The sequence below is a fragment of the Salvelinus namaycush genome, chromosome 27 (genome assembly GCF_016432855.1).
Source record: "Salvelinus namaycush isolate Seneca chromosome 27, SaNama_1.0, whole genome shotgun sequence".
Classification (NCBI taxonomy): domain Eukaryota; kingdom Metazoa; phylum Chordata; class Actinopteri; order Salmoniformes; family Salmonidae; genus Salvelinus; species Salvelinus namaycush.
Window position 1 is genome coordinate 16,653,705 of NC_052333.1, and position 25,602 is coordinate 16,679,306.

A 25,602-nucleotide genomic window follows, 5' to 3' on the forward strand; every position below is an offset into this window, starting at 1 on the left:
AAGAAGCTGACTAAACAGCATGATCATTACACAGGCACACCTTGAGCTGGGGACAATAAAAGGCCACTCTAAAATGTGCAGTTTTGTCAAACAGCACAATTCCACAGACGTCTCAAGTTGAGGGAGCGTGCAATTGGCATGCTGACTGCAGGAAAGTCTCTACCATAAACTGCCTCCACTGTCGTTTTAGAGAATTTGGCAGTACCTCCAACTGGCCTCACAACCACAGACAACGTGTAACCACGCCAGCCAAGGACATTCACATCTGGCTTCTTCACCGGCGGGATCGTCTCAAACCAGCCACCCGGACAACTGATGAAACTGAGGAGTATTTCTGTCTGTAATAAAGCCCTTTTGACGGGGAAAACTCATTGGCTGGGACTGGCTCCCCAGTGGCTGGGCCTATGCCCTCTCAGGCCCACCCATGGCTGTGCCCCTGCCCAGTCATGTGAAATCCATAGATTAGGGCCTAATTTATTTATTTCAATTGACTGATTTCTCTCCATTTCAATTGACTGAATGTGTTGAAATTGTTGCATGTTGGGTTTATATTTTTGTTCAGTATAAGTAATTTAGCAGACACTCTTATCCAGAGCAACTTACAGGATGAGCAGTAGGTGGCTTGACTCTCATGCATACACAGTAAAAACTGGAGAGTATTTTTTCCGGAGTTAAAAATATTTTCCCATCAAGTAGTCAAACTAAATCATTTTAGAGTGTAATTATTACCAGCGGCCGATAGAATGGGAGCAAAAATACAGAATAAATGATATTGGAGTAAAACAGCATGACTACGCCCACTAATGGGCCATTGCCCATTTGCAAGTGTCTCGCGAATGGAAAGAGTGGACAGAGCGAGAGCGAGGATCCGCCGAACATCAGAAGTCATTCACAGAACCACAGAATTTCTTCATTTCTAAACTTAATTAGAATTCCAGGCAAGTTCACTGTTATTGGTTAACTTTGTGTGCAAATTAAAACTGTTGAGCAACATTACAGCTAGTTAGCATTGTAGTGTAGGCTTACTGTTATTGCACGATTTGAATAGTCAGATGCGAATGTGAGCATCTAGCTAGAGCTAATTAGCTAGCTAGCTACAGTAACATTAAGGTATACCACTTTTAGTGGTTTATGGACAGTATGCACACCCGGTGGATCAGTGCATCGCCTGTTTTACATTTTCAACAGAGCTGTATTAGCTATTATCAGTAGCTAGCGGACTAGTTAGTCAGTGCAACATGTGTTTTACTCTGAAAAGCGAGCTGTTAGCAGACAGTTAGCGGCAGTTGGTCTGTGCTACATGTGTGTTTCACTCAAGTTTAGAGCTATTAGACAGTTTTTAGCTGCAGTTTGGTCGGTGCGACAGGTGCATTTTACTCTGAACTTTAGAGCTGTTACCGGTTGACGGTTTTAGAGCAGTTTGGTCGGTGTGACACGTGCGTTTTACTCTGAACTTTAGAGCTGTTACCGGTTGACGGTTTTAGAGCAGTTTGGTCGGTGTGACACGTGCGTTTTACTCTGAACTTTAGAGCTGTTACCGGTTGACGGTTTTAGAGCAGTTTGGTTGGTGCGACAGGTGCGTTTTACTCTGAACTTTAGAGCTGTTACCGGTTGACGGTTTTAGCTGCTGTTTGGTCGGTAAGACACCTGCGTTTTACTCTGAAAAGAGAGCTGTTAGTAGACAGTATTTAGCGGCAGGCAGGTCCATGCAACACGTGTGTTTTACTCTAAACAGAGCACTGCTCTCTTGTAATTTGTGCATATTTGTGTTAATGCAATTTAAATAAACTTTTTTTTTCTTGTCATCAAGGATGCAGGCTGTACGCGTGAAGTACAGGGATTGTCAGAAGTACATTTGTTATGAGGGGCAACTGACTTTCAAATCCTTTTTCGATTGTGGTTAGTGAAAAGTTTCAAATTTCACACAATATCCTATGGAACAACAGACTTATACTGAAACACTTTAAATATATTTACTTTATATTTACTGTCAAATTGATTGCTGATTTCCTTGCTGATAATGAGTACAAAGCAATCTTGTGCCTCCCCAAATCACAGATCAGTCAATGATTGGTTTATGGTTGCCGGTCATTAATGGTTTTAAAGAATAAGTGATACTAACATTTGTATGCCGCTATAATCTCAGTATTGATAGCTATCTGTGGTGTATTGCTATAATACTCAGACTGCTGTTATAATAATTCAGTACGTGAACATCATAACCCGAAAACTGACTTAGTGCTCCTTTCCTTGTCAATTCCAATTATATGCAGTCTACACCCAGTTTTCGGGTTACGATGTTCACGTAAGGTGACCTCTTGATTTCTGTCTTCTGTTCTGGTTTTTCTCAAAAAATACACAACATATTTAATCAATAAGGTTGTGCAACCTAATTTTGTCTTCACAGTTGCCAATAAATTTGACATTCCAACCTTGGACTTAAAAGTCTATGATGAATTGAAGACTGAAGTTGATGAGGAGGTGTTTGAGTTTCTTCTAAAGAAACAAGACCTTGTTGTGCTGGAGATTTGTTTACCCCAAGACCCAAATCCTGATGGTGAGTTGCTTATTAGCTTAGAGCTTCACATTCATCCACATAGTCCTGGCTAGCCTAACACATGTTCTGAATATGTGAGACAAGCAGATATATCTGCTTTCTTTTCTCATTTTGATGTTTTAAAATGTTTTTTTTTGTTTCTGTGCTCACCTCTCCCACCCCTTTTAGAACAGCAGTGGGCCTAATCAATTTAAAATGTTACATTTTTACATTCCGCTTGTCATTAACAAAAGTCCTCTAATCATAATAATGGATGTTTCCACCTAAATGTGTTATAATTACAGTGTTAATCACACCAGTTAAATGTTAAAATGATTGCTAGATTTGTTGAGCTCCTCTGCAAGCAGCTCCTTATCAAAATACAGTGGAGACAATGAGGGGGACTCCGATGACACCATTATATTGCAGCGGAGTCCTGCTACAAGAAAGACAGCTGAGGATAATTGTCTATCTCATGTAAGTACTGCACATTTCCAGTTTAAACAAATGCCAAACTTGAAGATTGAGTGATAAAGGACATCAATGAAAGTTGTGAGAGGATGATCATGTTGTGTTTTATTATACTTGCTATTTCATTGCTGTTTTAAAAGTGTTAGTGTGATCCTTTTTTAAATTACCCCCCGACTTAGACGATTGAAGATATTCTGAAGAACAAACCTGGAGGAGAGAGGATTGTGAATGAGTATGCTCGGGACAAAAAGCCTAACAGATAGCAGAAGACGCGATATGGTCAAGATATTGGTTGCACAAATGACAAGTGAACATGGGTATATGTCATATACTCATTACATACCTTACCACCTAACACAGTTTTTAGCAGAAGTTGTGATTTACACATCAATACTTTTGTTTGGATCTCAAACAGTAAAGTGTGTGTGTGTCTAGGACATGTCCTTCAAGGCGTGTTAAAGAGGACTACGCAAAGGGCATCATTGCCTTGTTCCCATACCTGGCCGATCCTAGGAGCAGCTTATGTAAGTACATTAAAAACAAAGTCTAACCTTTTTAACACTCTGGGACTCTTTCACCTTCATTTTTTTTCAGAATGTCAATATTTAAATTGTTGTTTTACTGTTTGGTGATGTTTTTATTTAAACTAAAGATCTGTTAACATGTCTGTATGCCCACCATCTCTGCCGTCTCTCCTAAGCTCAACTCTGGTGGTATAAAAGCCCAGTTAAGTTCTGTACTGCGAGAGTCAGACCTGTTGAATGAGCAATTCTTCATCTATGAGCGCATCTATAGTTTTAAGGATAAAAATTAATATGAAGATATTTTAACCTGCTCACTCAAACTGAATTCTACTTTACTTTAGGAGCAGTATTACAATGCAGAAGATGGGAGTGGATATCTAGCATGGAGACTGAAATTTGTTCAAAGGGAAGCATCAGAGGGACGACAGAAGACCATGCATCAGTCACTGACGTGTAGTTAGTCTCATGACCAGAAAATAATTGTATGTAAACATCTGTATAAGCAAGTGTTTCTTATAAATACTGAAAGAGTAAGATACTTAGTATTAATTCTGTTTCTGAGTCAAAAAAATCCTACTTTTCATCTGGTGACATAACTGCATGCATGGCCATCCTTGCAGAGTTTCTGAGCCTTGTTTTTTATATCTTATGACACAATATTGTATACTTGTATAGAGCAGACAAACCCAGTAATCTGTCAAAGTTTCACCATGTTACAGGTGGTCCAAAAGCTGATAAACCCCTTCAGAGAGGAAAACTGTCCAACAACAGAAAGCCTGTGTTGTGAGGCCATTGCACTGATGAAGCATACAGCTGATGAAGCAATTGTAAAGGAGAAGATGAAGCAGACCTTCGCCTGTCACCAAAAGATGGTTCATGACCCAGTGAAGTCCTCTGAAATATTCACAGCGTTTCCAAGATTCCAAGACATAGCAGGAATGGTATGTGGATCTTCGACTGCCTTGCCTTGAAACTGTCAGGACAATTGTTTTCTGTTCTACAACAGTCTGATTAGGACTGTGATATATTACATGACGATAGTGCCTCACCACAATGTTTACTGTTCTGTCTTGACTTATTCCATCTTGTCTGCAGATTGAGCAAGATGTTAGTCTGTTGTTTGGTGATGCAACCTCTGCAAAGTTCCTGGAGAAGTGGTTTACTTTCTACAGGCAGGAAGTAATTGACCAAAGCCGTGGCCTCATACAGACAGGCGACCTGCAAGACCTGGTTCAAAATGCTGGATCCACAACAGAAGTGGAAAATGGTATGCTGGAATAAAATTATTATACTAATGGAAGGGAGCATTGTTTTTGAAAGCAAAATGGAGTGATGTAACTTTCAGTGAAAATGTGTACTTTCAGGATGGGACAGTGACATGTCATCCATTTTGGTCCTTGTCCACCTTCTGCCACCATCACCTCATGGCCGCAAGAGACCAGGAAAAATCTCAGCCAGACACACCAGTGACCACATTGTGAAGTTTATCAAGGTGAGGTTACAGTTGACTGTTCTGTCCCCATTCCTAATCCTAATAACTACTTTTAAGATTATGGACAAATCATGGTAAGATCATGTGTAGCTGTAATTTACATTTTCACAAACTGTTTGTGAACCATGATTCATTTTAATAGCACACTAATGAAGTTCTTGTGTCACAGACTGGGACCAGCATCCAGGGGCATCTGGAGAGCATCATGGAAAGCCTTCAACCCTATCTGCTTGCTGTGGGGACCCAGAGGAGTGGGATTCACAAGTACTTCATTGTAATTGACAAACATGTAATACCGTGTAAGTCACCAGACTCTCTTGCCTGTTTTGATGAGCTTTTCAAAGCTCATTTTGTCTTCGGTACCTCGTACAAAGCATCTTTATAAAGCACATGAACCTTGTTCTGATCATGGTGAAGGCCCCTCTACAGCTGAATATGGAGCAGTAAGTCATTTTGATGACTTGCCATCAACAAGTTCCCCTTCTGACTCAGTCCTTGTCGATAAGAGTCTTGTAGACAGCTGCGCTGCAACCATAGCTGAACTTAAATTGGCAGGTGTAGGTGAAACAACCATTAACTCTTTGGTCATTTCCATGGAAGAGATAGTTGATGATATTCATATTCAAGCTAAAGAATCTGTGAAGAAGTGTCTGTCTATACAGGAGCCTATTAAAAGTGACATTGAGTGTAATATTGATGTGTTTTGAAAAAATGTAAAATCCTTTTGGTGTATTAAATTCTGAAAGTAAGAGAAGGCCGTATTTTACAGAAATGTGGGGAAGGGTAGACCCAGTTGAATACGTTCTTGGTACAAGATTTGATACACAACGCAATCGGACTACTGGAGGCTATGATGAAATTGTTGTTACTGATAAATTTGTTTACATCCTAATTTTGAAAACATGACAGTTTATTTACAAACACCCTGATATAAAGGAGATGATGCAGACTGATTCCAGTTCAAGAAACCTTTATGACTGATGTGATGGAGATCTGTTCCAGAGCCATGCTCTATTTTCAAAACAGAACCAATTTAGATACAGCTTCTCTATGATGATTTTGAAACTGCAAATCCTCTTGGATCATAACGGGGAATACATACATTAGGAGCAATCTATTTCAATTTATGGAATTTTTCTCCAAAATTCAACTCATTTCTGCTTAATATTCATTTGGTTGCTTTATTTCATGCCCAAGATGTTAAAACATATGGCTTTTCTAAAATACTTGATCCAGTTGTGCAGGATATTAAAGTACTTGAGAGGGATGGAATTATGGTCCCCTTGTATGATCAACAAGCGTATGGAACTATTGTCCAAGTTACAGGTGACAACCTTGGTCTTCACTGTTTATTTGGTTTTGTTGAATCATTCTGATATTTTTGCTGCTTTTGTCTTGCTGAGAAAGAGGACTTTCAAACTGAATTTGATGACGATTCACCCAAGATAGTTATGCGAACTCGAGCACTTCATGCAGAACACTGCCAAAAAAAGGAGCCAAATCCCAGTCTTCCCTCTGTGATGGGTGTTAAACGTTCTTGCATTCTAAACTCCTTGCAGTACTTCAATTCATTTGAAAACTTCTGTCGACATTATGCATGATATCTTGGAGGGAGTGGCCCAATATGAAATGAAACTGCTAATACTGCACTTGATAGACAAGTACACAACATCAAATGAAATAGACAGGAGAATAAAGAGCTGTAACTATGGTTACATGGAGCATAACAACACACCTCCTGCAGTGAATTTAGGAGAGGACTCTAATGACTTGGGGGTTAAATGCTCTCCAGTCCTGGTGTTTACTTCCCAATCTAGCACTTCTCTTTGGAGACTTAGTTTGTCCCAATGATCTACACTGGTATTTACTGTTGCTGTTGCTTCAGATAGTAAACATTGTATTTTCTCCAATGATATCAAAGGGTATTACAATTTTTTTGAAACACTTAATCGCAGAGCACCACAGGTTATTCAAGCAATTGTTTCCAAAAAAGCGTCTGCTACCGAAGCATCATTTTATGGTGCATTACCCCACATGTATGCTTCAAATTGGACCAGTTTTGCATAGCTGGTGCATGCACTATGAAGCAAAGCATCAGTTCTTCTTTTTTTTAACATTTAAAAAGCTTTAAAAATGTTACTAAAACATTGGCAAAAAAAACACCAAAGTCAAATAGCATACATTTGACACTAACAGAGTCATGATTGGTCCAGGTAAAATGTTATCTTTAAATATGGTGGACTGGGGCTGTAAGATGGCTCTTCAGGTACCAATTGACACCACGGTTTTAAACGTTAAATGGGCTAAACACCATGGAAATATGTATCGTTCAGGTTTAGTTGTTTGTCTAAAGTCCCTTGTGAGATGCCAGTTTTTCAGAAAATCCACCATGTTGTTGTTAAAGATGAGAAGTTACTGTTGGATACTTTTGCCCTACAAATAATATGTCTGGATGAGCATTTTAATGCAGATAGAGTTGGCTGTACAACAGAAGGACCTTATGTAGTTGATGATAAAGAGCTTTTCTGTCACAAAGCATTTGATATACAGATGTCTTACAGTTGTGATGATTCAAGTTTGTTTATTGTCCCATACTATTTCCTGTGATTGTAAAAACTGCACAAAACCAAGATGTATTGTATTGCAATTTTGGCTTTTTTATTTACTTTTAATAAAAGGGGGCCAGATGCCAAAATGTCATTTTACAGAGGCCACAATTTTATTTTATCATCAGTGTTTTTGATATGTGAGATGCCAGTTTCACAAAATCCCCCATGTCATTGTTAGATGTATTGAATTGCAATATTGAGCTTTTTTATGTACATGTATTAAAATGAACAGAGGCCAACATTTCATTTCAGTCCACAATTGTATTTTATTATAATCAGTATTTTGATGTATGTATTGCAAATGTCTTACATTTAAGAATAAAGTGCTTTGTTAAATACAGACTTCTGATTTATTGACGTTAAGTTTAGTTGTACAAATGCCACTCTTGACTGATAATATTAAATTCTATATTGAGTGAATTGGCAGGTTTTTCATTTTAAGCAAAATAGAGTAAATTACAGTTTGTAGAGTAATATAAACACTGAATAGAGTAGAAATAACTGAAAATTGAACTATGCAACAAGATACATTTTACCAAATGTGATCTTTGAGTAAAAATGTATTCAATTTGAGTAAGAAATTACACTTTCCACAGATAATGAAAAATTCTATATTGAGTGAATTGGCGGTAGAATTGTTTCCATGTTAAGCTAAATAGAGTAAATTACAGTTTGTAGAGTTAAATATAAACACTGAATAGAGTAGAAATAACTCTGAAAATTGAACTCTGTAACAAGAGTAATTTTTACTCTATTTAGACTGGGACCAAATGTTATCTTTTGTAGAGTATAATTGTATTCAATTTGAGTAACATTTACTCAGATACATTTACTGTGTACTGGTGTGTGTATGTGTGTGAATTCCGGACACACAGCATTCCCCACAATAGATTTTCTGCCCCACCCCCCAAACATTCTCCACTATTTGAACCAAGACTTCTAAGAGGGGAGTCGGTTACACGTGTGTGGTGTGTGAGTGCATGCTCACACACACACACTAGACACATAGCTGTCCATTTCCAAACAACTCGCATTCCACATTGGCCTGTAAAAGAGACCACCCCCACTTGAATGCCAACCAACCCTTTACACTACTCAACTCTACCCCCAACACCTGCCTCCAACTCCAGTGTGTCGTGTGTGTGTGAATGTGTGTCTAGTTTGTCTCTGTCTAATGTGTGTGCATATAGTGTTTGTGAATGTGTGTGCCTGGCGAGGGGACAGTGTGCTGGCGAGGGGGCAGTGTGCCTGGCGAGGGGGCAGTATGCCTGGCGAGGGGGCAGTGTGCCTGGCGAGGGGGCAGGGTGAGATCAGGTGAGAGGAGGGGTGAGGCAGGATGAGAGGAGGGGTGTGGCAGGGTGAGAGGAGGGGTGAGAGGAGGGGTGAGGCAGGGTGAGAGGAGGCGTGTGGCAGGGTGAGAGGAGGGGTGAGATAGGGTGAGGGGAGGGGTGAGATGGAGGGGTGAGGCAGGGAGAGAGGAGGTGAGTTAGGATAAGGCAGGGTGAGATCGGGTGAGAGGAGGGGTGAGGCAGGGTGAGAGGAGGGGTGAGATAGGGTGAGAGGAGGGGTGAGGCAGGATGAGAGGAGGGGTAAGATAGGGTGAGAGGAGGGGTGAGGCAGGGTGAGAGGCAGGGTGAGAGAGATAGGGTGAGAGGAGGGGTGAGGCAGGGTGAGATGGGGTGAGATAGGGTGAGAGGAGGGGTGAGAGGATGGGTGAGAGGATGGGTGAGAGGATGGGTGAGAGGATGGGTGAGAGGATGGGTGAGGGGAGGGGTGAGAGGAGGGGTGAAGGGAGGGGTGAGGGGAGAGAGGAGGGGTGAGATAGGCAGCGACATCTAAAATAAACAAAAACCACTAGAACTAATCATCAGCTGGAGGACTAGAGGCAGTCACATCACAGTTCAAACACACCATTGAGTGAGTCATGAGTGAGACATTACTGGAAAGCAGAGCCCTTACTGGAAACTTTAACTCTTACTGGCAATGTGACATGTATGTATGTATGTGTGTGAGTCACTCTCTCCAACAGAAGCCATCTGGTAAACAAGACTTATAATAACGAGTGAGGACAACCAAGACTTGTTTTTAAGTAATGTTGCTCTTGTGGAATGTCTCTCCTTGACCACTACAGATATCACAGAAACCAAGGTCCAGTTGCATGTGAAAACAGCATGGTTTGCATTTGCTCCATTGTTAATGTTTTATTGGTCGCCCTCTCTACTCCCTCGCTGAGCCACTACAGTCTTCTCTTCCCACTGCCTATGGGTTCTTTGCAGTCAGCGAAACATGTGTGGTGTTGGAGTGAGGGGCCTCTCCCTCTGGCCGGTGTGGTACAGCGTAATCAGTGTGTGTACAGTGCACGTGCCTGCCTGCCTCTCTAGGGAAGTAGGTGAAGAGCCACTGAGCTCGTCTTTGAACTCCAGGCCATATGGCCCTCTGTAAGGCCCAGGCTACGGCACACTTACTCTAATACTATTACACTGTGTGTGTGTGTGACTACACATAATGCTATTACAGGCCAGGAAGCTGTGTGTGTGGTTACTACACACATAATGCTATTACACTGTGGTACCAGGGGGTCAGGGGTAAAGCTGCCTGGTATCACTCAACTAGCTGGCATTACAGACAGAACTGCTGGGCTTTAGACAGTTAATGTTGGTGTTTGTTTTTGACATGGCTGTGTGTGTGTGTGAGCGCTAATGTGAGAGGGTCTAAAGTCCACACCTATGGCCATATAAAGACCAGCTGTAAGGACTAAACCTATAGCTGCAGTGTAGTGATTTAGGGAGAACAGTGTAGTGATTTAGGGAGAACAGTGTAGTGATTTAGGGAGAACAGTGTAGTGATTTAGGGAGAACAGTGTAGTGATTTAGGGAGAACAGTGTAGTGATTTAGGGAGAACAGTGTAGTGATTTAGGGAGAACAGTGTAGTGATTTAGGGAGAACAGTGTAGTGATTTAGCGAGAACAGTGTAGTGATTTAGGGAGAACAGTGTAGTGATTTAGGGAGAACAGTGTAGTGATTTAGGGAGAACAGTGTAGTGATTTAGGGAGAACAGTGTAGTGATTTAGGGAGAACAGTGTAGTGATTTAGCGAGAACAGTGTAGTGATTTAGGGAGAACAGTGTAGTGATTTAGGGAGAACAGTGTAGTGATTTAGGGAGAACAGTGTAGTGATTTAGGGAGAACAGTGTAGTGATTTAGGGAGAACAGTGTAGTGATTTAGCGAGAACAGTGTAGTGATTTAGGGAGAACAGTGTAGTGATTTAGGGAAAACAGTGTAGTGATTTAGGGAGAACAGTGTAGTGATTTAGGGAGAACAGTGTAGTGATTTAGGGAGAACAGTGTAGTGATTTAGGGAGAACAGTGTAGTGATTTAGGGAGAACAGTGTAGTGATTTAGGGAGAACAGTGTAGTGAAGCGGTGCTCGAACCAGAAACCCTGTGGATCCAGAGTGGAGGCACTACCTCCTGTTCCATACACTGTAGGCCCAGGCCTCATTTCCGTTTGAATGTGTGTGTGTGTGTGTGTCCCTACCTCGTTGTCGTGGGTCTGACAAAAGCTCATCCTGTCCTGGAACAAAGGTAGCAGGGAGAAGTTGTAGTGAAAGGACTGGGCCAGGGAGACGCCCACGCCTCCCCCCCCTTCTCCACCTCCTCCGATGGGGATGACCTTGCCTCGACCCGCTTGGTGCTGGTGCAGGCTCTCAGCTAGCCTCTCAATGAAGTGATCCTTGGTCAGCCGGACCCTCTGGTGGGCACGGACGCAGTTATCGCACAGGTACTCCTGGCAGTCCAGGCAGTGGGAGCTGGCTGGGTTCCCCTCGTCACAGGAGCTACACGTAGGCTCTCCCAGGCGGTGCGGGCGGAGGAGCCCGCCGTGGGGGTGGTGGAACCCAGGTATGGAGCCCCCGCCGACCCCCCGGTGGTGGCCGTTGGTATTCTGGCCAAGTTGGAGCTGCTCCTCGGAGCTCACCACCACATCCAGAAGGTTACTGAAGAGGAAGTTGGAGGAAGGGAGGGAGTCCATTCCGGCTTCGGAGATGGAGACCTTCTGATTGCAGGTGGGGCAGCTGAGTTTGAGAGGGTCCCCAGGGCTGCGCTGGCCCTCCAGGCACTGCCTGCAGAAGGCGTGGAGGCAGGGGAGGACATGGAGGCGCCGGGAGGAGAACGACGAGGAGGAGGAATGAGAGGAGGAGGATGAGGTGGAGGAGTTGGAGGAAATAGGAGTGGAGGAGGAGCCACAGAGCTCCTTGCAGAGAGGACAGGTTTGCAGGTCTGAGTCTGAGAATGAAGCCATCTGAGGGGTTTTAAACAAGGCTACACTTTATAAGAACATCCACTCGGGTATTACTGGGGCATTCATTTGGGAAACGTATGTTAGTTTCTCCCCTTGTGTTCTCTTCTGTGGAAAACAGGTTCTTGAGGTAGGTCGTTTTTTACAGTCAAAATGCTCCACATACATAGGATAGGTGTTATCTCCAAACAATAACGCTCAACTGACGCCAGATACGCAAATAAAGGCCGCCCTTTTATAAGATTCTCTTCAAATCAAATTAGCAACATTCATTTCAGTTCACAATGATTAAATATCTTCACTTGGATACGGCTTTAGAATAATTATTTTAGGCTACTCCCTATAATTATGGCCAACTTTACATAGGCCTAAATCTATTCTGTCTTTTTTTTGGATGGGCTATTTTCATGAGGCCAAATCCAAAAGAGCCACCTTTAGAGTTCACTGGTTTTTGTTAATTCATTCGTTTGTTGTTGTTTTTGTTTTAGATGTCGCGGCCTGGCGGGTTTATAGAATAGTCCGAAAACAGATTTGTGCCCACAGCTCCTTTTTTTCCTCCCCAACCAACACAGCATCACACTACTCAATGCAAATATTTCGTCCCGTTTCAGAGTCAGTGTTGTCGGCCCTCTAGTCCACCATCCGGGCCCTCTCCGACGGCGTCAGAGGCTTGCAGAAGACGGTGGTTATGGTTCGCTCTCTCTCCGCCAAAACAAGACCGTAAATTATTCATCAAAGCATTGGCTCAACAGCAACTCGATCTCATTGCCGCTCTATAGGTCCGTTTGGCGACAAAATAACCCCAACCGTCTCCGTTTTTAAACCCCCCCTTCTTTACGCACAGTCCCACAGTCGAAACCAGCTCCAGGCACGTATGCATTTACGTGTGCGTATCCCCCTTCTTTCTCTCTCCCTCCCTCCCTCTCTTCGCGAGGAGGAATGCACAGGGCTTTTCCAAGCGCCTCTCTGGAACCTTGGAAGGGGGAAAGGCACGAGCCTCCGAGTCACTCCAATCGCATAAGCCTGGAGGAACTCCGAAGTTGCAATTGAAAGGCCGTTTTATAGCGATTCTGTAGTCCCAATTGGTCTATCTGTAGTTCTATTTTCTGTTCTGGTAAACGCGCTCTGAAATACAAACACAGACACAACACGGTGCGCTCCTATTGCTACCCACGCGCTCGTCCCGTCCTGTTTATGGGCGCGTGTTGCTGACTGATCCTCCAACCGCTTTAATCCTACTGGGAGGAATGGACACACACTTCCGTCCTGGCTGGGAGGAGGGGAGGGGAGTGGAAGAGAAACGGGCAGGGGCTTGGCTTATTGCTTGTGCTGCGAATGGGGGCGAGGGGCTCCGGAGGCTCTTGCCCTTGTGATGGACGTGTGCTATAGGCTCAGGCAAATTACATTTTCGAAAAATAAATAAACGTTTCCAGACAGGTGATTTAGAATTGTATTTATTCCCCGATTCCTAGTTTGGAGGACCTCTTGTAAAACAATTTAGATGAATGAATGTGTTGTAGCCTAGCCTGTTGTAATAACTTGGGGCGGCAGGTAGCCTAGTGGTTAGAGGGTTGGGCCAGTAACCGAAAGGTAGCTAGATTGAGTCCCCGAGCTGACAAGGTAAAAATATGTCGTTCTGCCCCTGAACAAGTCAGTCACTGTTCCTAGGCTGTCATTGTAAATAAGAATTTGTTCTTAACTGACTTGCTTAGTTAAATTACATAAATAACAGTGCATCTTTGTTCCATTAGAAGCACCTGTCTTTTTGTAAACATTTATGCTAAAGTCACTGATCGATGGGTTCCATGGGGACACATTTACTTATCTGTAGATTTACTTATTTGATATTCCATAAATCTCCGTGTGTGCATGTGTGCTTGTGTGTGTGTCAGGGACGAACTGGTCATAGGGCAATTCTGGCAAATGCCAGATGGTCTGGTCCATTCTCAGCCCAGTGGGCCTGTCTACATTTTCCGCAAAATTAACACTATTTGGCTAAAAATGGGGGCTTCAAGGAAAAACAACTGTTCGGTGTGGGGGTCTCGATAAATGGGCTGTCATGATAAAAATGCCAGCACCAATGACATCCTAGAAAGTAGCCTTGACTAAAATAACCAACAGGAGGCTTTGTCACAGTTGGAAACAACACACTAACTAAATGTATGACATGTACGGTATATGATCGGCATGTATGCAACAGTGATGTGTTCCAGAAAACCCCCATGTCTGACATGCCTTGTTTAAGAAGATAATATACTGTGTGTAGGTGCAGTAAATACAGTATTATAAACTAGGTAGTTCAAGCCTTGAACGCTGATTGGCTGACAGCTGTGGTATTTCAGACCGTATACCACGGGTATGACAGAACATTTATTTTTACTGTTCTCATTATGTTGGTAACCAGTTTATAATAGCAATAAGGCATCTCTGGGATTTGTGGTATATGGCCAATAGGCACTCTGCGATGCGTCGTGCATAAGAACAGCCCTTAGCCATGGTATATTGGCCAATGTACCACACCCCCTCGTGCCTTATTGCTTAATTAGGTAATTCACTCTCCCATACATGCTTAGAACATGTATTAGGTACATATTTCTAGCGATTGAAGGGGGAAAGATGAAGCGAGGTTTGAACCAGCAACACTGTTCATGGGGCAAGTACACTACCACCTGTGTCATAAAAGTCTGGATCTCGTAGCATTGGCTGTAGTAGTAGCCTATTCCAATGAGCTCTGTTCAGATACACATATCTATGGAATAGGGCTGAATATGGAATTGAGCCTTCAATGAGGGAAATGGGGGGAAAGAATTAAAGACGAGGAGAAACAGTCATATGCACAGTCAAAAACAAGAGAGGGCAGGACAGGGTTAGGGCATGATTATGGGATTGTTGTCTGAACTCATGATAGGATATACACTGGTAGAAATGCATTATGTAGAACAGACATGCATCAGAAAGAGATATTCTTTAGACAGACATAATTGAGGAAATTTCATATTGGACAGACATAATCAGAAGAAATACACTATTGAGCATGTGTGTGTTCCCCAAAACTATTGGTCCCAGTTCCATTTCTGTTGCTAAACCCATTCCCCAAAACTCTTGGGCCCAGTTAAATTTCTGTTCCTTGACCCTTTCCCTTCCCATAGTTCCTTCAACATGCACAGACAGACATGAAATGACTGGATTAGGGCGAGGCCAGACTGGTATACAACGGATATGTAACCATCCGGATATGGGACGGATATGTAACCCAAAGCCTATTCCTCCTTTGGCTGCCTTTCCTTCCAGTTCTCTGCTGCCAATGACTGGAACGAATTGCAAAAATCACTGAAGCTGGAGACTCATATCTCCCTCACTAACTTTAAACATCAGCTGTCAGAGCAGCTCACAGATCTTGCACCTGTACATAGCCCATCTGTAAATAGCCCATCCAACTACCTCATTCCCATATTGTAATTTTTTTTCTTCTCCTTTGCACACCAGTATCTCTACTTGCACATTCATCTTCTGCACATCTATCACTCCAGTGTTTAAATGCTAAATTGTAATTACTTCGCCACTACGGCCTATTTATTGCCTTACCTCCCTAATCTTACTTCATTTGCACACACTGTATATATATTTTTTCTATTGTGTTATTGACTGTACGTTTGTTTATTCCATGTGTAACTCTGTGTTGTTGTTTGTGTCGCACTGCTTTGCTTTATCTTGGCCAGGTCGCAGTTGTAAATAAGAACTTGTTCTCAACTGGCCTACCTGGTTAAATAAAGGCGAAATAAAAACATTTAAGAAATCCTAGACCGTTTGCTCTGCTACCGCACGGCAAGCGGTACCGATGCACAAAGGCTGGAACCAACATCGACTCGGCACTGATAGGCTACCCCATGTATATATATAATCGTTACTCATTGTGTATTTATTATTCCGTGTTATTACTTTTCTATTATTTCACATTTTTTTCTGTATCGTTGGGAAGGGTCCGAAAGCGTTTCACTGTTAATGTACACCTGTTGTTTACAAAAAATGTGACGAATAAAATGTGATTTGATCTGTTTAGCCAATTAGAAAAGAGGCCATTTTATGTCTCACACTCCACACGAGCACGGACCAAAATTCCTCCGTTCTAATTTGGTGTCCGTTCTCCACGCGTCAGTCTCGTCTCGCATCAGTCTTAAGAGTACCTCTCTAATGAGCGAACATCAAGCCAGCTCCAAATATTTTCTATGTAGGCATTGGCAGAGGACGCACTCCCTCTAGTGGAGCTTAGGTAGCATTACCAGCTAAACGTAAATATAATAGTTATACCACTTAGCAGGCGCTTTTATCTTTACATTTACATTTTAGTCATGTAGCAGACGCTCTTATCCAGAGCGACTTCAAGTTAGTGCATTAATCTTTAGATAGCTAGGTGGGACAACCACATAGCACAGGCATAGAAAGTACATTTACCTCGGTAATGTAGCTATCAGCAGAATCAGAGCTAGAAAGGGGGTTGGGGGTCAAGTGCAAGTGCTGTTTATTAATAATTATTATTTATTATTTATTTTTTTGGTGGGGGTTCGAGGTGAGGAGGAGGATTACTTAAGATACTCTTTGAATAGGTAGGGTTTCAGATGTTTTCAGAAGATGGGCAGGGACTGCTGTCCTAGCTTAAGGGGGAAGCTGGTTCCACCATTGGGTTGCTAGGACAGAGAAGAGCTTGGACTGGGCTGAGCGGGAGTTGCCCTCCCGTAGGGGTGAGAGGACCAAGAGACCTGAGGAGGCAGAACGGAGTCCTCGGGTTGGGGTGTAGGGTTTGAGCATAGCCTGAAGGTAGGGAGGGGCAGTTCCTCTTGCTATTCCGTAGGTAAGCACCATGGTCTTGTAGTGGATGCAAGCTTCAACTGGAAGCTAGTGGAGTGTGCGGAGGAGTGGGGTGACATGAGAGAACTTGGGAAGGTTGAAAACCAGGCGGGCTGCTGTGTTCTGGATAAGTTGCAGGGGTTTGATGGCACAAGCGGGGAGCCCAGCCAACAGCGAATTGCAGTAGTACAGATGGGAGAACAAGTGCCTGGATTAAGACCTGCACCGCTTCCTGTGTGAGATAGGATCGTACTCTATGGATGTTGTAGAGCATGAACCTGCAGGAGCGGGTCACTGCTTTGATGTTTGCAGAGAACGACAGGGTGTTGTCCAGGGTCACACCAAGATTCTTTGCAGTCTGGGAGGGCGACACTGGAGTTGTCAACCATAATGGAGAGGTCTTTGAGTGGGGAGGCCTTCCCCTGGAGGAAGAGCAGTTCCGTCTTGTCGAGGTTGAGCTTGAGGTGGTGGGCCGACATCCAAGTTGATATATCTCCCAGGCACGTTGCCACCTGGGTGTCAGAAGGGGGGGAAGGAGAAAAGTAGTTGAGTGTCATCCGCATTGCAATGATAGGAGAGACCTTGTGAGGATATGACGGGTCCGAGTGACTTGGTGTATAGCAAGGAGAGTAAAAGGCCTAGAACCGAGCCCTGGGGGACACCAGTAGGGAGAGTACGTGGTGCAGACACTCTCCATGTCACCTGGTGGGAGCGTGCCTGAGACACCCATCCCTGAGAGGGTGGACAGGAGGATCTGATGGTTCACGGTGTCAACAGCAGCGGATAGATCTAGTAGGATGAGAACAGAGGAGAGAGAGTCAGCTTTGGCTGTGCAGAGAGCCTCCATAACACAGAGAAGAGCAGTCGCGGTTGAGTGACCAGTCTTGAAGCCTGACTGGTTAAGAAGATTGTTCTGAGAGAGTTTAGTTCTCCATTTTCGCTCAGCTGCCCGCAGCCCTGTTCTGTAAGCGGGCAATGAGTCACTCAGCCACGGAGCAGCAGGGGAAGGCTGAGCCGGCCGGGAGGAAAGGGGACATTGCGAGTCATAGGATGCGGAAAGGGATGAGAGTAGGGTCGAAGAGGTAGAATCAGGAGACAGCACGGAGTAGGATTTAGCAGAATGGAGAGATGATAGGATAGAAGAGGAGAGAGTAGTGGGAGAGAGAGAGTGAAGATTGTGACGGCACATGGCCATCTGGGTAGGGGCTGAGTGGTTAGGGTTGGAGGAAAGGGAGACAGAAAAGGAAACAAAGTAGTGATCAGAGACCTGGAGGGGGGTTTCAGTGAGATTAGTAGGCGAGCAGACTCTAGTAAAGATGAGGTCAAGCGTATTGCCTGCCTTGTGAGTTGGAGGGGATTGGGAAAGGGTGAGGTCAAAAGAGTTAAGGAGGGGAAAGAGAGAGTTGGAAATAAATTAATTGAAGGCAAATGTCGGAAGGCTGAAGTCGCCAAGTACGAAGAGTGGTGAGCCATCGTCAGGAAGTGAGCTTATCAAGGTGTCAAGCTCATTGAGGAACTCTCCAAGGGCACCTGGTGGGCGATAGATGACAATAATATTAAGCTTGATTGGACAGGTGACAATGACAGCATGGAATTCAAATGAGGAGATGGACAGGTGAGAGAGAGAGAAAATAGAAAATCTCCACTTAGAAGAAATGAGTAGACCTGTGCCACCACCGTGACGGCCAGATGCTCTTGGACTATGAGATAAAGCATAGTCAGATGAAGAAAGAGCAGCAGGAGTAGCAGTGTTCTCTGGGGTGATCCATGTCTCAGTCAGGACCAAAAAGTCAAGGGACTGAAGGGCAGCATAGGCTGAGATGAACTCAGCGTTCTTCACCGCAGATCGGCAGTTCCAACCCGGAATTCCACATGGGTTGTGCGCATAGTGTACACTAAATTAGAAGGGTTGCAGCCAAGGGGTGGGGAGCGTCTGTAAAGCCTACACGGAGAGGTGTGAATATGTACAGACAACACACACATAGTTGACAAAGCTACAAAATAGCAAAATTAGATCATCTGTAAATAACTAGGTAAGATACTCAAGTGAGAGTGGTGTGGAGTCTCCCTCGAATAATTCCGCAGAACTCTCTTTGTTTTCGGCTATGGCCTTAGTTTTGCGTCAAAACCGCCGCTGACACAACCTCCACTAGGAAACCATTCTAGATTCTACCTCTCCGACCCTACTCTCATCCCTTTCCGCATCCTATTGCTCACAATGTCCCCTTGACAATAATTGCTAATTGCTAATTGCCTAGCAGAGGTGGAGAGCACACTATCAACAACTATCTGCAAATTCTGAGCAGTCAGCAGTTCACACACCAAGCAGTTCACACACCAAGCAGGCCACTGGGAAGACAGGCAGCACTTAAAGTAGATGGCCCTAGCTAGCAAAAAGACAGTACTAGACCACAACAGATAAAGAAAAAAGAGAAATTATACACACCTGGAGATATCAGGAGTCATCTAGCCATAGACTAGTAGTACAGTAATAATAATAATAATACATGGGAATTTCAATGACCCAAAGTTGCTTTACAGTTATAGAAATGCAAAACAAAACATCAGACTAAACAAGACATGAATAAAGAGATGGGTGAGCTCAAAGAAGGGAAAGAGTGTGATGTATCAGTGTATGGGGAGGGGAGGGTTGGGATTTGGATATGAACCCGGTTTAGGGTAAGGGGTAGGGTAAGGGTTAGGTGCTGCTCAGTATGGTGAAGAGAGGAGTGTCTTAGTAGTGCATTTCTTTGCTTGTATGTGTGTATGTGTGTGTTCCAGAGCCTAGGAGCCTGGAGAAGGCCCTATCGCCAAGGCTCTGGAGCTTCGACCTGGGGATGACAAAGTGACCCACTGTGGTGGAATGGAGTGCGCGTGTGGGTTGGTGGGGGAAAAGGTCTGAGAGGTACGGGGGGGGGGGGGGGGGGGGGCAAGGTGGGGAAGGGCTTTGTAGGTCAGAAGGAGGATCTTGTAATCCAGTGGTTCCCAAACTTTGTATAGTCCCGTACCCCTTCAAAGTGACAAAGAGCTCTTATAGGACCAGGGCACAAATAATCATATAAAAATAATCAATAATTTTGCTCTTTATTTAGCCATCTTACATACAAAACCTTCAAATCAAATGTTATTAGTCACATGCGCCGAATACAACAGGTGTAGACCTTACAGCTTACTTACGAGCCCCTAACCAACAATGCAGTTTTAAAAAATATGGATAAGAACAATAGATAAAAGTAACAAGTAATTAAATATCAGCAGTAAAATAACAATAGTGAGACTATATACAGCGGGGTACCGATACAGAGTCAATGTGCGGGGGCACTGGTTAGTTGAGGTAGTATGTACATGTAGGTAGAGTTATTAAAGTGACTATGCATAGATGACAACAGAGAGTAGCAGTGGTGTAAAGAGGGGGTGAGGGGAGGTAGGGGGGGCACTGCAAATAGTCTGGGTAGCCATTTGACTAGATGTTCAGGAGTCTCATGGCTTGGGGGTAGAAGCTGTTTGGAAGCCTCTTGTACCTAGACTTGGCGCTCCGGTACCGCTTGCCGTGCGGTAGCTGAGAGAACAGTCTATGACTAGGGTGGCAGGAGTCTTGGACAATTTTTAGGGCCTTCCTCTGACACCGCATGGTATAGAGGTCTTGGATGGCAGGGAGCTTGGCCCCAGTGATGTACTGGGCCGTTCGCACTACCCTCTGTAGTGCCTTGCAGTCGGAGGCCGAGCAGTTACCATACCAGGCAGGAATGCAACCAGTCAGGATGCTCTCGATGGTGCAGCTGTATAACCTTTTGAGGATCTGAGGACCCATGCCAAATCTTTTCAGTCTCCTGAGGGGGAATAGGTTTTGTCGTGCCCTCTTCATGACTGTCATGGTGTGCTTGGACCATGTTAGTTTGTTCGCGATGTGGACACCAAGGAACCTGAAGCTCTCAACCTGCTCCACTGCAGCCCCTTTGATGAGAATGGGGGCGTGCTCAGGCCTCTTTTTCCTGTATTCCACAATCATCTACTTTGTCTTGATCACGTTGAGAGAGAGGTTGTTGTCCCAGAACCACACGGCCAGGTCTCTGACCTCCTCCCTATAGGCTGTCTCGTCGTTGTCGGTGATCAGGCCTACCACTGTTGTGTCATTGGCAAATAATGATGGTGTTGAAGTCGTGCCTGGCCGTGCAGTCATGAGTAAGCTGAGCATGCACCCCTGAGGGGACCCCTCAATGTTGAGGATCAGCATGGCGGATGTGTTATTACCTACCCTTACCACCTGGGGGCAGCCTGTCAGGAAGTCCAGGATCCAGTTGCAGAGGAAGGTGTTTAGTCCCAGGATCCTTAGCTTATTGATGAGCTTTGAGGGCACTATGGTGTTGAACGCTGAGCTGTAGTCAGTGAATAGCATTCTCACATAGGTGTTCCTTTTGTCCAGGTGCGAAAGAGCAGTGTGGAGTGCAATAGAGATTGCATCATCCGTGGATCTGTTGGGACGGTATGCAAATTGGAGTGGGTCTAGGGTTTCTGGGATGATGGTGTTGATGTGAGCCATGACCAGCCTTTCAAAGCACTTCATGGCTACAGACATGAGTGCTACGGGTCAGTAGTCATTTAAGCAGTGCTCTTGGGCACAGGGACTATGTTGGTCTGCTTAAAACATGTTGGTATTACAGACTCGGACAGGGAGAGGTTGAAAATGTCAGTGAAGACACTTGCCAGTTGGTCAGTGTATGCTCGCAGTACACGTCCTGGTAACACAGTCTTCCGGAACAGCTTGTGCTCTCATGCATGTTTCAGTGTTATTTGCCTCGAAGTGAGCATAGAAGTAGTTTAGCTCATCTGGTAGGCTTGTGTCACTGGGCAGCTCTCGGCTGTGCTTTCCTTCGTAGTCTGTAATGGTTTGCAAGCCCTGCCACATCCGTTGAGCGTCAGAGCCGGTGTAGTACGACTCGATCTTAGTCCTGTATTGCTGCTTTGCCTGTTTGATGGTTCGTCGGAGGGCATAGGGGGATTTCTTATAAGCTTCTGGGTTAGAGTCCCTCTCCTTGAAAGCGGCAGCTCTAGCCTTTAGCTCAGTGCGAATGTTCCCTGTAATCCATGGCTTCTGGTTGGGGTATGTACGTACGGTCACTGTGGGGACAACGTCATCGATGCACTTATTGATGAAGCCAATGACAGATCTGGTGTGCTCCTCAATGCCATCGGAGGAATCCCGGAACATATTCCAGTCTCTGCTAGCAAAACAGTCCTGTAGCTTAGCACCTGCTTCCTCTGACCACTTTTAAATTGATCTAGTCACTGGTGCTTCCTGCTTTAATTTTTGCTTGTAAGCAGGAATCAGGAGGATAGAATTATGGTCAGATTTGCCAAATGGAGTGCGAGGGAGAACTTTGTATGCGTCTCTGTGTGTGGAGTATAGGTGGTCCAGAGTTCTTTTTCCTCTGGTTGCACTTTTAACATGCTGATAGAAATTTGGTAAAACAGATTTAAGTTTCCCTGCATTAAAGTCCCCGGCTACTAGGAGCGCCGCCTCTGGGTGAGCGTTTTCTTGTTTGCTTATGGCGGAATACAGCTCATTCAATGCTGTCTTAGTGCCAGCCTCTGACTGTGGTGGTATGTAAACGGCTACAAATAATACAGATGAAAACTCTCTTGGTAGGTAGTGTGGTCTACAGCTCATCATGAGATACTCTACCTCAGCCTCAAGACTTCCTTAGATATCGTGCACCAGCTGTTGTTTGCAAAAATACATAGACCGCCGCCCCTTGTCTTACCAGACGCCGCTGTTCTATCCTGCCGGTACATCGTATAACCAGCCAGCTGTATGTTGATATTGTCGTTGTTCTGCCGCGACTCCGTGAAGCATAAGATGTTACAGTTTTTTATGTCCTGTTGGTAGTTTAATCTTCCGCGTAACTCGTCGATTTTATTCTCCAAAGATTGCACGTTTGCTAGCAGAATGGAGGGAAGTAGGGGTTTATTCAATCGCCTACAAATTCTCAGTAGGCAGCCCGACCTTCGACCCCTCTTTTACCGACTCCTCTTCACGTAGATAACAGTATCGGGGCCTGTTCCCGAGGAAGCAGAATATCCTTCGCATCGGGCTCGTCAGAGCCATGAAAGGAAGAAAAGGATTCTGCTAGTCCGTGGTGAGTAATCGCAGTCCTGATGTCTAGAATTTATTTTCGGTCATAAGAGACGGTAGCGGCAACATTATGTACAAAATAAGTAAAAAAATAAGTTACAAACAACACAAATAAATGAACAAAAAACACAACCGGCTGGGGGCACGTAAAACGTGTGCCTTCTTCTCCGGCGCCATGTTAACCATATTTGTTCATCAAAAATTGTGGATAACTCACCACAGGTTAATGAGAAAGGTGTGCTTGAAAGGATGGACATAACTCTGCAATGTTGGGTTGTATTGGAGAGAGTCTGAGTATTAAATCATTTTCCACACACAGTCTGTGCCTGTATTTAGTTATCATGCTCATGAGGGTCGAGAATCCACTCTTACATAGGTACGTGGTTGCAAACAGCGTGATTTTCCAAGGCTAGAAACTCTGAGCGCAGCCCTATCCAGAAATCTGGCAGTGCCTTCTGATTAAATTCAATTTTCACAGAACCGCTTGTTGCAATGGGAAAATACCTGCGTAATTGCACACCAAGCTCACTCAGATGCTTTGCTATTCACATTTGACATTGTCCATAAGCTTGAGTTCATTTACACACAAAAAATTATACAATGATGGAAAGACCTGTGTGTTGTCCTTGTTAATGCAGACAGAAAAGAGCTCCAACTTCTTAATCATAGCCTCAATTTTGTCCCGCACATTGAATATAGTTGCGGAGAGTCCCTGTAATCCTAGATTCAGATCATTCAAGAGAGAAAAAACATTACCCACATAGGCCAGTCGTGTGAGAAACTCGTCATCATGCAAGCGGTCAGACAAGTGAAAATGATGGTCAGTAAAGAAAACTTTAAGCTCGTCTCTAAATTTAAAAAAACGTGTCAATACTTTGCCCCTCGATAACCAGCGCACTTCTGTATGTTGTAAAAGCGTTACATGGTCGTAGCCCATATCATTGCATAATGCAGAAAATACACAAGAGTTCATGGGCCTTGCTCTAACAAAGTTAACCATTTTCACTGTAGTGTCCAAAACGTCTTTCAAGCTGTCAGACATTCCCTTGGCAGCAAGAGCCTCTCTGTAGATACTGCAGTGTACCCCAGTGGTGTCAGGAGCAACTGCTTGCATGCACATTACCACTCCACTATGTCTCCCTGTCATGGTTTTTATGCCATCAGTACAGATACCAACACGTATTGACCACCAAAGTCCATTTGATGTTACAAAGTTGTCCAGTACTTAAAAAATATCCTCTCATGTTGTCCTGGTTTCCAGTGGCTGGCAGAAGAGGATGTCTTCCTTAATTGACCCCCCCATAAACATAACGGACATGTACAAGGAGCTGTGCCAGGTCTGCCAACTCATATATGCTGTAACGCATATAATTCACTGGCTTGTATGCAAAGCAGTAATTGTTTCAAAACATCTCCTGCCATGTCACTGATGCGTCGTGAAACAGTTGTTTGATGAAAGCATTGCCTGTAGTTTTTTTGTCCTTTTCCCCCAGCATTGTCCCAGCCATATTCACGGAAGCAGGAAGAATGAAGTCCTTAACAATAGTATGGGGCTTGCCTGTCCTAGCCACTTGGTAGCTCATCATATAAAACGCTTCTAGCCTCTTCTTATTAATGGTATCTGTTGCTTTTATACATGTCTTACAACTCAAAAGTCATCTTTATTCTCGCTCAAAAAACTCCTGTGGCTTATTTTTCAAATTGTCATGTTTCGTTTCTAAATGTCTGCACAAGAGTGAAGGTTTCCCGTGAGAGAGTAACAGTAAATGTGATTGGATGCTAAATATTTGACTAGGCTACCTGTATTTGACATTGTGTTGTTATTTCCATGAATTGTATTTTTGGCAGTGAAATGAGGCTACTCAGGCGAGAAAAAAACCTCACCCAAATGTATAGCCCCATTGGAAAATATAAATGGACTGTTTGAAAATGTAAAAAAACAAATGTATTTTTTTTTTTTTTTTTTTTTTAAATGTGGATCACATTTTTATTTGGCGTACCCCTGACAGCATTGCACCCCCGTTTGGGAATAACTGTTGTAATCAATGCGTTGGGAGACAGGGACTTGGTGTGGGTGAGGAGTCAGGCTGCAGTGTTTTGAACCATTTGGAGCTGGAAAGAGATCTGTGTCATTGGCATAGCATTGGAAGTCAAGGTTTAAGTGACGGAGGGTTTGACCAAGAGGGAGGATGTAGATGAAGAGTAAGGGAACCAGCACAGAGCCCTGGGGGATACCCAATATAACTGCAGCGGAGTCTGAGGTGTAGCCATTGAGGGAGATGTAGTGGGTCTGTTTTGTGAGGTATGATTGTAGGCAGGAGCAGTCAGAGCACATACACAGATTATCCCTGCAAGGGTTAAACCCACGATTTTGGCATTGCTAGCTCCTTTCCCCTTATCAACTGAGCCACATCTTGCCTGACGACTCACCCTGAATTGAATTCTGCTGCTCTATTAAAGATTGCAACATACATTCAGTGATTGTCTCATCTCTAACAAAGAGTATCAAAATTGATAAGGTCGTCATGTAGGCTGGCTCAACCCGTCAGTTTCTGGGACCAATCAGAGCAGTCAGAATATGTTCGCATTCTAGGCAAAACCAGACTCCTCGTGGACATCAGTTTGGCTAGAGTGATATGGATGGGTAGCCAGGCAAGAGCCACACAAACACATTATTGTTACACACAAAAACAGAAG

General features: G+C 44.0%; 1 protein-coding gene across 1 annotated transcript in view; it reads right to left on the reverse strand.

Moving 5' to 3' along the window:
• Positions 1-13,202, reverse strand: part of LOC120022669 (E3 ubiquitin-protein ligase TRIM71-like) — a 45,820-nt gene extending 32,618 nt beyond the window's left edge. Inside the window, exon 1 of the mRNA XM_038966652.1 lies at positions 11,169-13,202. Coding sequence (XP_038822580.1) covers positions 11,169-11,930 — 762 coding nt within the window. The 5' untranslated portion in view covers positions 11,931-13,202. The remainder of the gene's footprint in view (positions 1-11,168) is intronic.
• Between the last annotated feature and the right edge of the window lie 12,400 nt (positions 13,203-25,602).